The 14,799-nt window shown below is 36.8% G+C and overlaps 1 protein-coding gene across 4 annotated transcripts in view; it reads left to right on the forward strand.

The window, feature by feature from the left end:
- Positions 1-14,799, forward strand: part of DPY19L3 (dpy-19 like C-mannosyltransferase 3) — a 73,018-nt gene that overhangs the window by 4,049 nt on the left and 54,170 nt on the right. For all 4 annotated transcript variants that reach the window (XM_019941004.3, XM_073795743.1, XM_033844544.2 and 1 more), the window contains one exon: positions 244-377. In XM_019941004.3, coding sequence (XP_019796563.1) covers positions 244-377 — 134 coding nt within the window. The remainder of the gene's footprint in view (positions 1-243; positions 378-14,799) is intronic.

Genomic DNA, 14,799 nt, shown 5'->3' on the forward strand with positions numbered 1-14,799 from the left:
AGTTGGCAAAATGGACAAATGAACAGTTAGATACAGTGGGGGAAAAAACTATAATAAAAGTATGAAAAGTATAAAAAGGTCTGTGGAATCACAAAACGGAACCCCTAACTGTCTGCTGGAGACACAGAAAGCTTCACCACTAACGGGCAGCTGGAACTTGGCACGTTGGACAGTCTGAAATAGAACTATTAACTGCTAAATCCTTTACTGACTTGGTTTTTCATCTGTTCATTTTTCTAAAAGGTTGTACCAATAGAAGATTATGGACGATTCTTTCATTTACAATTGGTGGAACTGTTGCCCTTTGCACTGGACTTCTTACATCTGTCTACCTGGCCACTTTACATGAGAATGATTTGTGGTTTTCTAATATTAAGGTATGAACATTGTATGATTTACCCATCAGTGTCTCCAGTAGTTAGTTAGCCATTTAGATGACTGACCAAGACAGTTCCGTTTTGCCATAAAGAATCCAGTCTCTTGAAAAGTTTGGCTATAGAGTAAAATGACTTTTTCTTTGTTAGTTTAAAATAACATCAGAATTTTTATAATCAAGTGAGTTTTCCCATTATCGTTAGTTTATTCATATTATGCATCAGTTACTCTAAACCAGTATTTTTCAAGCTGTAGATTGTGAAATTGGTGTAGTAGGTCATAAGTAGCATTTTTCATAATGAAATCAAATATAAGAGAATACTATCACATGGTAAGGTTGATAATTATTTGTGAAACTTTTATTTTAATTATATGTATGTATGTACAAACTAGGTCACAGTATAAATTTTTTTTTTCTGTTGGATACAGTAAAAAAAAAAAAAATGAAAGAAAGAAAAAGAAAGCGAGAGCTACTGTTCTAAACCAGGGAATTTTAATCTGGCTCCATAGATGACCTTGATGTGGTGTACCTTTCTAATAATATATGCAGAAGATTGAGAGGAAGCCATAACTGTCATCAGATTTTCAAGAGAGTGTATGACTCTTTAAATACCAGTTTCCTTGTTGTCTTTCCCTTCCCTCCCTCCCTCCCTCTCTCTCTTTCTCTCTCTCCCCTCCGACATCCTTTAATTTGGCTTTGGTTCAGAGCAAGTATATCACTTAAAACTTACACATTGCCAGTGGTTTTCATCCAGATATACCTTTCTTTTCATCAGAAATGTCATGATCTTTGACCTTATTTCCCACCATGGCTTTTAATGATTAGTTGCTTACAAAGGTAAAATTGAGTTTCACAGGGCAAAGATTTATCATCTATGAGAATATTCAAAAGTATCTATGCAGAATGTGAAGACAGTTCCCAAAGAGAATTTTCCAAAATATTTTGAGCTTTGGTTCCATTATTGGAATGAGTCTCCAAAGGAGACTGCTTTGAATGACAAATTTTATTTTTATCAGTAATTTCTAGTATGTTTATTTTTAAAACCTGTCATATTACTTTATAGGTACAGCATGGATATATCTTTATACAAATAATCATGGTACCAAAAAATAATAATTCTTACCCAACTGTCTCAACCCAGTGACAGTTGGTAGATTTTCTTGTCAAGAAACATTTTACTCACCTGTCTCTTTAAAATTGAGTACCTATAAACAGATTCCCTGGAATTGAGAAATTTAAAACTTATTTATTAATACAAGTATTCTGAATAAAGCCTGGAATTTCCCCTTTGTGGGCATAAAGTCAAAATTAAATGCTAGTAACTCTATAGCAAGGAGACATGGTGAAAGAGATCACATAATTTTAAACTGTAAGTTTAGCTCTTTAATTTAAAGCTTATACATGGCCCTACTAGCACCCTTAAATAGATATAGCCCATCATCAAGAAACCTGAAGAAAAGGCCAGGTCATGTATGGCTTTGTAGACTGGGCAGGAGTTGGAAGGATGTACTGATTCATCGTTTGTGTGGAGTGCAGTTGAGGAGGAAGAATTATCAGTGATGACCTTCTTTCTCCCGTTAGCAGAAGGATAGGTGGGTAGATCTTCATTCGCTATGATCGTGAACCCTGTGGGAGGAGCAGATCTGAAGGGTACAGTGACTTCCGACCAACTACCCGGAGTTAAGCCACACTTTGTAGGTTGAGGGCACAGTCATCCCCAAAACTGACCCTTACTTCAGAAGCCAGTCACAACTTTGGGGGACCCCAGGCTACTCTCACTTCTGACCAACTGGCTATCTATTCACTAAAATGACACAGAACTCAGGAAAGCTCTGTACTTATAATTACAATTTTATTATAGAAATAGAATACAAATCAGAACCAGCCAAAGGGAGAGGCACAGTGGGAAAAGTCTGGGAGAGTCCCAGACTCCAAGTTTCCATTGTCCTCTTCCTATGGAGTCAGGATGCATCATCCTCCTGGCACATCAGTGTGCAACAGTGTGTAGAGTATTGCCAGCCCGGGAAGCTTACCTGAGCTCTGGTGTTGAGAGTTTTTACTGGTGTTTCTTTATGTATGCATGATTAGTTAAATCATGGGCCACAAGGTTGAACTCAATCTCCAGCTGCTCTCCACTTGCCAGAGGTCAAGCTGATATCTGTTGGCTCAGAGCGCCAACCCTCTAAGCATACGGTTGGTCTTTCTGGCTTGGCCAGCTCCCATCCTGAGTCATCTCCTTAGCAAAAACCATCTAGGGGCCCACCCTGAGTCACCTGTTAGCACAAGCTGTCAGATGTGGGCCGGAGCCTACCATGAATAACAAAGATACTCTTGTCACAGGGAAATTCAAGGGTTTATTGGCTGCCTCTCAGGAACTGGAGACAAAGGCCAACCACATTCTTTTTTATGCAGGAGGCAGCGAGGCCAGAAATGATGAGTTCAGGTTTGGATACATTGTGAGTCACTTTCAAAACAATCCAAGTAAAGATATGAAGTAAGGGGAGCTGGATTTACGGATCTGAAGGCAGGAGTTCCATGTGTGTTGGAAACGGACCTTTTCATGTTACCAGCTTGTAGCTGTGTGGGCAGGATTGTTTGAGGAGTATGTAGCATGAGAAGAAAGAGACCGGAGGCCAGATTCTGTCTCTGCCTCAGACACAGGCTGGGAGAAGCTGGGAGACAGGCGCACCCTCTCACAGGCCTCCCCACACCACCCGCACCCCTTACACTTAAAGCTGAGCTCAGAGTCTTGGTGCGTTTTTCCCTCTCTATTCAAGCTCTCTGGGTTTTTTTCACCCCTGTGTCACAAGAGGAATCCTCAGATGTTGTAATCATTTCTCAAACCAGATGATAGACTGGCTTATTTTTCATCTTAGAATTATCTAGACCCGGTGGTCTCCAACAGAACTCTCTGTACTGAAGGAAATGATCTAAATCTACACTGTCCAGTACAGTAGCTGCCAGCCAGATGTAGTGATTGAACACTGGAAATGTGGCTAGTGCATCAGAGGAACTAATTTTTAAATTTTATTTAAATTGAACTTTAATTTTAAAGTGCTTATACATTTTCTGTGAATAAACCGGTGAAATCAGCCATTACCGATCAACGGTATTACTTAGCCAAAGGGAAAGCTCATTTTCAGAGTTTATACGCCTTCCTAAATTTACTCCTTTACATTTTCATCTTGGGGGATGATGGGAATATTTGAGAAGTGTAAATCTATTTCCCTTTTTTATTTGAGTTATAACTTATCAAAATTGCCAGGCTAGTTTTTTATGTAAATACTTTGATCTTTTGAATACTCTGAATTAGTTGTAATTATTCAGAGAGTAAAAATATTGCTAATAAAATAGACTAATCATATATTCAGTTTATGCATTCAAAGTAATTTTTTTAAATGTTCATAGTAGTGTTAGTATTTCATATGTGGGAACCATGGGACAGAAACTTGGAGCCGAAAAGAAGATGTTGGTTTAAATGGTCACAGAAAATGTGTATGTAGTATCCTTTCCTGGCATATTTTTTAAATTAAAAAGTCAGTTTCTTGTTGTCTTAACCATTGTGTTATATTGCCCTTGCTGCGAAATTTAAAGTATAAGAGATTTTTTTAAATATCCTTGATTGAATGTCTGCTATGTCCTTGGCACTGTTATAGGTGCATTCTACTTTTATTTTATTTAATCTGGTTGTTTCCAAAGCCCAAACATTTTAACTCTAACTTGTCCTTTAAATGCAACCTGCTTTTTTTTGCTGCTCTTTATTATAAACAAAACAAACTAAAGGGTTTAAAGCCCATACTCTTACTTGCTGTGCTCCCCTTACAGTGCCTGGCACATCGTCAGTGCTGCGTAGACAGTGGTCTGTTGGAGTAGAGTTAATCTCTAGTGGGGAGGGAGTGGTGTAGGCAGGGGAGGCAGGGAGACACCTGGCTGCTGTAAAGAACCTGGGTTGGAATTGGAGCAAAAGGATGCAACTTTGGAGCTTGCCTCCAGAGATAGGACATAGTTAGTACTGGCAAGTGGGGAGCCAGTCATTGCATTTTTAATGATTTGTGTTTCGTAGGTGCTGGAGTAAATCTCTGTATGGTCTTGATTGTTTTTCTTTTTGGAACATTGTGTTTTTTATTGCACAGACTATACTGTGACAACAACAAAAACTTTTTTTAATGAAAAACATTACTTAGTGTTCATTACCCTTAACAAAAAACAATTTTCATTTTTCCCTTCCGTTCTTCATCCTGTACATGTATATATTTTACTTATTTATGACCCCAATATAGATAGTTTTTACAATCATCGTATGCATTTTCCATATACAATTATATATTTTCACAAACACTTACAATTATTATATAAATTAATAGCTATATACTTTAATATTTTTGACATTTTTATACCCTTGGTCATTTCACTATTTCCATGCTCCCAACTTGGGGTAGATTGTTTCTAATTGTGTGGTTAGACCCCTAAAATTGCTTACTTAACTTCTCATTTTAAAGCGGTAGGATAAAGATGTCAGTTCCTTCTTTTGTTTAGAATTACCTCAGAGCAATGAAAGAAAATGAAAAACAGTCAGATTCCTTCTTTGATGAAACTAAGAGAGGTCTGTAATCTGGAACCACAATATATGAGGAAGGGCTGCCAAATCCAGTGAAACTCCAAGGAGTGTAGAAAGATGCTGCGAGAGAACTCCTAAAGCTGCAGGTTTTAGGTAAAGCTGCTGAAGTTTAGTCCTCCAAAGTCACTGGCACATTCTGAGGGATAAACCAGTGGTCCCCTGTGTGAGACCATGGGACTAGATGTGAGGAGTAATGACAGAAGCTTCCCTGTATACACTTTGGTATGAAAGAGAAACAAGGTAGACAGGCTGAAAGGAGTAATCACAGAGACAAACCATTTTTGTAAAAGTAGAGTTTAAGCAGACCAGGATAAAGAGAGAAAACTTGCATTTTCAACAGCCCTGAAGCTGCCGATCTCTGAAGACTAAAATGAGGAAAAGACTAAAGAGCTCACTCTTGTAATCCACTCTGTATGAGCAGAAAAATTCTTGCTGGCCTGAGTTATGTCCCAACCCTCTCCCCTACATGTAGCTGATTTGGTAAGAACTTGCCACATTTAGAAATGACTAGTAATCAGAAAGGAACTAGCACAGGATCTGTACAATAATACTGCAAGAAAAAGGGAAGAGAAAAACAAGAACAAACGATACATGAAGAACCAGAAAACTTTTACAGCAGAGACGTGAAGATTGTGGCCAAACGTGTCACATTAAAAAACAAACATAATAAAGCATTTGCCACTGTAGAAGGTGAATTCAAAGCAGGAATGTAGGAATGTATATACCATCTTCAAAGAGATTTGTAGGAAGATAAGAGGAAATGAAACATGAGCTGGCAGAACTTAGTCAAGAAATAGAATATTTAAAGATATAACCATAATAGAAATCATGACTATGTAAGGAGCAACACACAGGAGACCAGAATCTGCAAAAAGCAAGAAGAGAAAAGTTGGACAGGACTGATGAAAGTAAACAAAATGAAATAGAATTAGTAAAGTTAAAATATTAGAAGTGACAGCTAAGGAAGACAACAGAAAGATTGCATTATTTGTGTCCCATAGGAAGCAAAACCATGAAATGGGGAAAAAAATGTTTAAATCTGTAATTCAAGAAAACTTTCCAAAAATAAAGGAAAACTTGAATCTACAAACTGAACGGACACGATGGGTCCCAGGAACATTTGGCCTAGAAAAATCATTAGCAGGATATAGCTACGAAATTCCTGTACCTAAATGGTAGGAAACCTTTGGACATCCAGACAAAAGATCAAGTTACCTATATGAGGAAACAAAGGTCAATCTGGCTTCCAAGTTTTCCAAGTAACATATAGTTACTCAAAGACCTTGAATTATGTCTACAAAGGACTCACGTAAAAGAAAGTGATTTATGTATTTTAACCCAGTTATTCCATCATATATAAAGCACCATTCAAATGTTTTTGACTCTGAGAAATATGTATTTTTAAGAACACCTGGAGAAATTGGTAGAGGAAAAACTTTATCTAGTCAAGAGATAAAAGGCAAAACAATGTTAGAAAGATTGTCAAATTTATTTAACTGTAGAACTAAGACTAAATAGTTACAGAACAAAATATATATGATATGAATAGTATAATAACATAATAATGTTATTATGTAATAGTAACACAATAGCAGTGTAATAATTACATAACACAAGTTAGAAGAGGAAGGGAAAGAAAAGGTAAAAAATGGTGGAAAGGGCTTCCCTGGTGGCGCATCCCCCCGATGCAGGGGACACGGGTTCGTGCCCCGGTCTGGGAGGATCCCACATGCCGCAGAGCGGCTAGGCCCGTGAGCCATGGCCGCTGAGCCTGCGCGTCCGGAGCCCGTGCTCCACAACGGGAGAGGCCACAACAGTGAGAGGCCTGCATACCACAAAAAAAAAAAAAAAAAAAAAAAGATGGTGGAAGTATCCTGATGTATCTTTTATAGCTAAAAATCAAAAAGTTACAACTAAAAGTGATGTCAAGAAACAGACACACAGTATATATAAAGAAAATTCCAAGAAAAATAATATCAAGTAAAATTGGGCAGGGGAGAAGTATAAATTTCATAAGATTGTCATAACTTGTTATAGAAAGTCAGTAGATACTAGCCATAGAAACAAAGAATTAAGTTATTCTCTGAAGTTATAAAGAAAGGTAACCCCTAGAACAAAAACATCAACCTTCCAAATTAAAGACATGTACACACATACACACATATTGAAACAAGCTGACACGGATCATGTAGTGAAGGATTTGTTGTAAAGAGCAGTAAAAAGCATGATACAATATCTATTAACACAAGTATGTCTAATTATTTTTGATTAAATAAGTATCAGTGGGTTTTACTCACCTAATAAAAACTCTGGATCACAAAGCAAAATCCAAATCACATCATATATGCATAAGATCCTCCCAGAACAGTAAGAATCCTCCTTAGACAGATTAGGCCACAGGTGTGGATAAGGACTTAATAAATGCAGAAAGGGGAAAGAAAGTATCAGACAGTATTAAATGAGGCAAAGAAGGGCAATATTTCAGTGATAAAGATACAGACCATAAATATGACTATCCATGCATCAGATAATCACAATATTTACAAAGCAGAAACCACAGGAAATGTAAGAAGAGTATAGAAATACATTAGTATTGAGGAGTTTTAATTCTTTCCCAGTTCATATAAAAGCAAGTGGACAAAAATAAGTAAGGATATAGAAGACCTAGTGAAAATATTGAATATGATAGATCTAATCTGTAAATATCTAAAGATACATTCATTTCCAGTATCCACAGAACATTCACTAAACCATTGATAAATTAAGCCGTAAGGAAAAATCTCAGATCCAAAAATACAGAAATTATATGGACAATATTCTCTAATCACAGTGTGATAGCACATAGTCTTGGCCTGTTTCTGACTTTGGGCATAAAGGTCACAGTATCCTCTTTTGTTAATTTATTCATTCACTTAAATAAAAATTGCAGATAACTAATTAAAAAGAAAAATTGCTTACTATCTAGAAATTTTAAAATATTTAAAAAGTAACTTTTGGGCCACAGGTAATTAAAACTGAATTTATAGAAATTATAAATGAAATCTAGAAAATGATGAAAACCGTATTTCAGGATTATGGAATATACCTAAGAGAGTACTCAGAAGAAAATTTGTAGCTGTAAATACTATATTATGAAATAATTAATATATTGTGCAATAAATGAATTATTCCACTTATGAAATCTCACAACAGAAGGAGCGATAAAGGTAAAAGAAATTGATCACCTAGAAAGTAGGAAAACAGTTCATAAATCAGTGGTTATTTGGGGGGGTGAAAACTAAAGAAATGAAAGGAAGATAAAGATGGGGTAGGAAATGAAAATATCCAAAATAAGAAATAACACAAAAATAATTATGGAGATGGAACTTCCCTGGAGGTCCATTGGTTAAGACTCCGTGCTTCCACTGCAGGGGGCACAGGTTCGATCCCTGGTAGGGGAACTAAGATCCCACATGCCATGCAGCACGGCCAAAAAAGAAGAAATAATTACAGAGGTCATGAAATATGGTAACAGAGAAATAACCATAGAGACCATGAAATAAGAAAGAGCCACATGAGACTATTTTGTTTGATTTTATGCAAATTAGATGAATAGATGAAATGGGTGATTTCCTATAAGAATATATTTTTAAAATATTTTATTTATTTATTCTTATGTTTTGGTTGTGCTGGGTCTTAGTGGTGGCATGCACGGGATCTTCATTGCAGCATGCAAGATCTTTAGTTGTGGCATGCAGACTTCTTAGTTGCAGCATGTGAACTCTTAATTGTGGCATGCATGCGGGATCTAGTTCCCTGACCAGAGATCAAACCCGGGCCCCCTGCATTGGGAGTGCAGAGTCTTACCCACTGGAACACCAGGGAAGTCCCTAGAAGAACATTAATTACCAAAACGGCCCCAGTAAACACAATTATTTCTGTAGATGTGATAGAGAACACTTGAGAAATATTGTACCTACCTATCCCCCAACCCCAAAATACCAGACCCTGTTGACTTTATGGAGGAATTCTACCAAACTTTTAAAGAACCAAAATATTCCAATGCTATTTGAGCCATCCTAGAACACTAAAGAGGAAGAAAACTTCCAAATTATTGCTATAAATCAGGTATTACACACCAAAACTGAGGATCAGACTGTAACTACAGTCAGTTCTTATTCCCACCAGTTATGTTATATAAAGTCACTGAGAATAGTGAATTAGCGAATACTGAACTGTGACTCCTGGGGAAATATGTACATATGTATAGACACACTCATATCACACATAGGTTACAATCTTAAATCCTAAGAACTCCTCCTGGTAGATTCTATTTTCTTTTTTTTCACAAAAGAGAAAGTGAGTTTCAGAAATGTTAAGTGAGTTGCCTGAGGCCATCCACTAACTGGTGCCAGAGCTGGGATTCAAACCTTCTGTGACTGGCCCCAGAGCTAGGGCTTCTCGCGCTGTGCTGCACTGCTGCCCCTTACTGTCTTTATCCTCTGATCATCTCTGTGTGAGAGCTGGAGCAAGAGGCAGACCACAGCTGGGAACTATGCACATCAGGCAACTCACATGTCTACAAATGACTGCAAAATACAGCAAGTATTGATTTTTGTCATTTTTGTTGTTACAAATAAATTTTAGCTAGTAGGCAAATTTGCAAATAGGAAATCCATGAATAATGAGGATCAACTGCATATAATCCAGATAATATTAAAAAAACGAAACTCAGAGACTAATCCCACTATATATATTGGACCCAAAATCCTAATTAATGCTAGTAAAGAGAGTCCAGTAGCACATTAAAGCATGCCACACCATGAAAAAGTCATTTTTCTGCCAGGAATGCAAAGGAGATTGTTGGGAAATATATAGTTTTTTTTTTTTTTGCCATATTAGTACCTCAAGAGATGTAAAAAAAGGTATTTGAAAAAAATTCAACATCAGTTCTTTGTAATGTACATAATTCAAAATAGGAATGGACTAGGTGAGCCCATCACATCAGTAGAATACACAAATAAAAACCATGTGATTATCTCAAAAAACACAGGAAAAGCATTTAACAAAGTTTGACAACCTTTATGATAAAAATGCTCAACTATCTAGAAATAGAAGAGAACTTTAGCCTCATAAAGGGCATCTGTCAAAAACCCACAGTTAAGAGCATACTTAATGATAAAAGACTGAGAGCTTTCTCCCTGAGATCAGGAACAAGACAAGGATTTCTGCTGTAGCCACTTGTATTCAACATTGTACTAGACAGTTTGTCAGGGAAATAATGGCAAGGAAATGAAATGAAAGGCATGAAGTAAAACTGTCTCTCTTTGTAGATGACACGTATATAGAATCCACTAAAAATAACTTTTAGAACTAATGAGTTTATCAGGGTTGCAGGATAACAAGATCAATATGCAGAAATTAATTGTATTCCTATACAGTAGCAATGAGCAATCCAAAAGTGAAATTAAGAAAACAGTTCTAGCGCTTCCCTGGTGGCGCAGTGCTTAAGAATCCACCTGCCAATGCATAGGAAATGGGTTTGAGCCCTGGCCCGGGAAGATCCTATATGCTGTGGAGCAACTAAGCCCTTGTGCCACAACTATTGAAGCCCGCACCCCTAGAGCCTGTGCTCCGCAACAAGAGGAGCCACTGCAATGAGAAGCCTACACACCACAACGAAGAGTAGCCCCTGCTCACCACAGCTAGAGAAAGCCCATGCGTGGCAACAAAGACCCAGCACAGCCAAAAATAAATTTATTAAAAAAAAAAAAAAAAAAAGAAAGAAAGCAATTCCACTTACACATCAACAAAAAGTAAAATACTTGGGAATTTTAAATTTAACCAAAAAGTATAAAACTTAAACCATGTCCATGCATTGAAGACAATATTGTTAAGATGGCAATACTCCCCAAGTTCAACATGATCCCTCTCAGAATCCCAGGTGGATTTTTTGCAGATATTGACAAACTGATCCTAAAATTTATGTGGAATAAGAGGCCCAGAATAGCCAAAACAGAACAAAGTTGGGAGACTCACACTTCCTGATTTCAAAACCTGCAATATCAAGACTACAATAATCAAGAGAGTGTAGTGCTGGCTTAAGAATGGACATAGAGATCAATGGAATGGAATTGAGAGTACCTTACGTTTATGGTCAATTGATTTTCAAAAGAGGTACCAAGACAATTAAACGGAGAAAGAATAGTCTTTTTAACAAATGGTCTGGAGACGACTGGGTATTTACATGCAAAAGAATGAATTTGGGCCCTTTTCTCATACTACATGCAAAAATTAACACAAAATGGATCATAGACCCAAATGTAAGGGTTAAAACTATGAAACTTTTAGAAGAAAACATGAATAAATTTTCATGGCCTTGGGTTGGCTAAGCTTTCTTAGATACAACACCAAAAGCACAAGTGACTAAAGGAAAAATAGTTAAATTGGACTTCATCAAAGTTAGAAACTTTTGTGCTCCAAAGTACACCATTAAGAAAGTGAAAAGACAACACTCAGAGTGGGAGAAAATATTTACAAATCATGTCTGGTAAGGGATTTGTATCTAGAAAATATAAACAACTATTACAACTTAATGATAAAAAGACAACCTAATTTTTAAAATGAGCAAAGGACTTAATAGACATTTCTCCAAAGATGATTTACATATGGCCAACAAGCACATGAAAAGATGCTCAGCCCCATTAACTACTAGGGAAATTAAAATCAAAACCACAATGAGATAACACTTCACACCTGCTAGCAGGGTTATTATAAAAAGACATAATAACAACTATTGACAAGGACGTGGAGCAGTTGGAACCCATCTACCACTTTGGAAAAAGTCCAGCAGGTCCTCAGTCAGACATAGAGTTATCACATGATCTTAGCAGTTCTACTCCTAAGGGTACACCCAAGAAAAATGAAAACATATCCACAAAAAAATTATAAACAAATGTACATAACAGCATTTTTCATGATAGCCAAAAAGAGGAAACAACTCTAATGTCATCAATAGATGAATGGGTAAAGAAAAGGTGGTATATCCATACGATGGAATATTATTCAGCAGTTTTGAAATGAATTACTGATACATGCTACAGCATAGACGAACCTTGAAAACATGCTAATTGAAAGAAGCCAGGCGCAAAGGACATATTCTGTGATTCCAGGAGAGGCCAATCTAAAGAGACAGAAAGTAGATTGGTGATTGCTTAGGGTTAGAGGGCATGTAGAATCTGCAGGGTGACAGCCCAGGAGTGTGGGTAATGAAAATGTTCCAAAATTGATTGTACTGATGGATTCATAACTCTGTGAATATAGTAAAAGCCACTGACTTGTGCACTTTAAAAGGGTAAATTGTATGTGAATTCTATCTCAGTGAAACTTAAAAGACTAGATGCATACTTTTTGTTTAAATATAGCATGCATACGTCTAAGACCAAATGTTAAGACCTTACTGATTAGGGAAACACTAGAAAAATGGTGTTCAAAAGAAATTTCTGTTGGCTGAAGAGTTCTTTATCTGTGCTGTGGTAATACTATAGCCATTATCCAAATATGCTCAGGAACTGAGAAAATGAACTTTTAATTGTTTTTTTAAAAAATTGATGTATGTATGTATTTATTTGCAGCGTTGGGTCTTCGTTGCTGTGTGCGGGCTTTCTCTAGTTGCGTCAAGTGGGGGCTACTCTTCGTTGTGGTGTGAGAGCTTCTCATTGCGGTGGCTTCTCTTGTTGCGGAGCATGGGCTCTAGGTGCGCGGGCTTCAGTAGTTGCGGCATTTGGGCTCCACAAAAGCCCAGGACCAGATGGCTTCACAGGCAAATTTTACCAAACGTTTAGAGAAGAGCTAACACTGAGCCCTCTCAAACTCTTCCAAAAAATTGCAGAGGGAGGAACACTCCCAAATTCATTCTATGAAGCCACCATCACCCTGATACCAAACCCAGAAAAAGATATCACAAAAAAAGAAAATTATAGACCAATATCACTGATTAACATAGATGCAAAAATCCTGAACAAAATACTTGCAAACAGAATCCAACAACATATAAAAAGGATCATACACCATGACCAAGTGGGATTTATCCCAGGGATGCAAGGATTCTTCAATATATGCAAATTAATCAATGTGATACACCATATTAACAAATAAAGGAATAAAAACCATAGGATCATCTCAATAGCTGCAGAAAAAGCTTTTGACAAAATTCAACACCAATTTATAATAAACTCTCTAGGAAGTGGGCATAGAGGGAACCTACCTCAACATAATAAAGGCCATATATGACAGACCCACAACAAACATCATACTCAATGGTGAAGAACTGAAAGCATTTCCATCAAGATCAGGAATGAGACAAGGATGTCCACTCTCGCCACTATTATTCAATGGCGAAGTCCTAGCCACGGCAATCAGAGAAGAAAAAGAAATAAAAGGAATACAAATTGGAAAAGAAGTAAAACTGTCACTGTTTACGGATGACATGATACTATACATAGAAAATCCTAAAGATGCCACCAGAAAACTACTAGAACTAATCAGTGAATTTGGTAAGGTTGCAGGATACAAAATTAACGCACAGAAATCTCTGGCATTCCTATACACTAACAACGAAAAATCAGAAAGAGAAATGAAGGAAACAATCCCATTTACCATCGCAACAAAAAGAATAAAATACCTAGGAATAAACCTACCTAAGGAGGCAAAGACTTGTACTCAAAAAACTATAAAACACTGATGAATGAAATCAAAGATGACATAAACAGATGGAGAAATATACCATGTTCTTGGATTGGAAGAATCAATATTGTGAAAATGACTATACTACCCAAAGCAATCTACAGATTCAGTGCAATCCCTATCAAACTACCAATGGCATTCTTCACAGAATTAGAACAAAAAATTTTACAATTCATATGGAAACACAAAAGATCACAAATACAAAAGCAGTCTTGAAAAAGAGAAATGGAGCTGGAAGAATCAGTCTCCCCAACTTGATACTATACTACAAAGCTGCAGTAATCAAGACAGTATGGTACTGGCACAAAAACAGAAGTATAGATCAATGGTACAGGATAGAAAGCCCAGAGATAGACCCATGCACGTATAGTCACCTAATTTACGGCAAAGGAGGCAAGAGCATACAATGGAGAAAAGACAGCCTCTTTAATAAGTGGTGCTGGGAAAACTGGACAGCTACATGTAAAAGAATGAAATTAGAACACTACCTAACACCATACACAAAAATTAACTCCAAATGGATTAAAGACCTAAATGTAAGACCAGAACTATAAAACTCTTAGAGGAAAACATAGGAAAAACACTCTTTGACATAAACCACAGCAAGATCTTTTTTGACCCACCTCTAGAGGAATGGAAATAAAAACAAAAATAAACAAATGGGACCTAAATAAACTTAAAATCTATTGCACAGCAAAGGAAACCATAAACAAGACGAAAAGACCACTCTCAGAATGGGAGAAAATGTTTGCAAATGAAATGATGGACAAAGGGTTAATCTCCAAAATATACAAACAGCTCATGGTGCTCAATACCAACAAAAAAAACAAAAAACAATCCAATTAAAAAATGGGCAGAAGACCTAAATAGACATTTCACCAAAGAAGACATACAGATGGCCAAGACGCACATGAAAAGCTGCTCAACATCACTAATTATTAGAGAAATGCAAATCAAAACTACAATGAGGTATCACCTCACACCAATCAGAATGGCCATCATCAAAAATCTACAAACAGTAAATGCTGGAAAGGGTGTGGTGAAAAGGGAACCCTCCTGCACTGTTGGTGGGAATGTAAAT

This window comes from Tursiops truncatus, chromosome 19 (assembly GCF_011762595.2).
Source record: "Tursiops truncatus isolate mTurTru1 chromosome 19, mTurTru1.mat.Y, whole genome shotgun sequence".
Taxonomy (NCBI): Eukaryota; Metazoa; Chordata; class Mammalia; order Artiodactyla; family Delphinidae; genus Tursiops; species Tursiops truncatus.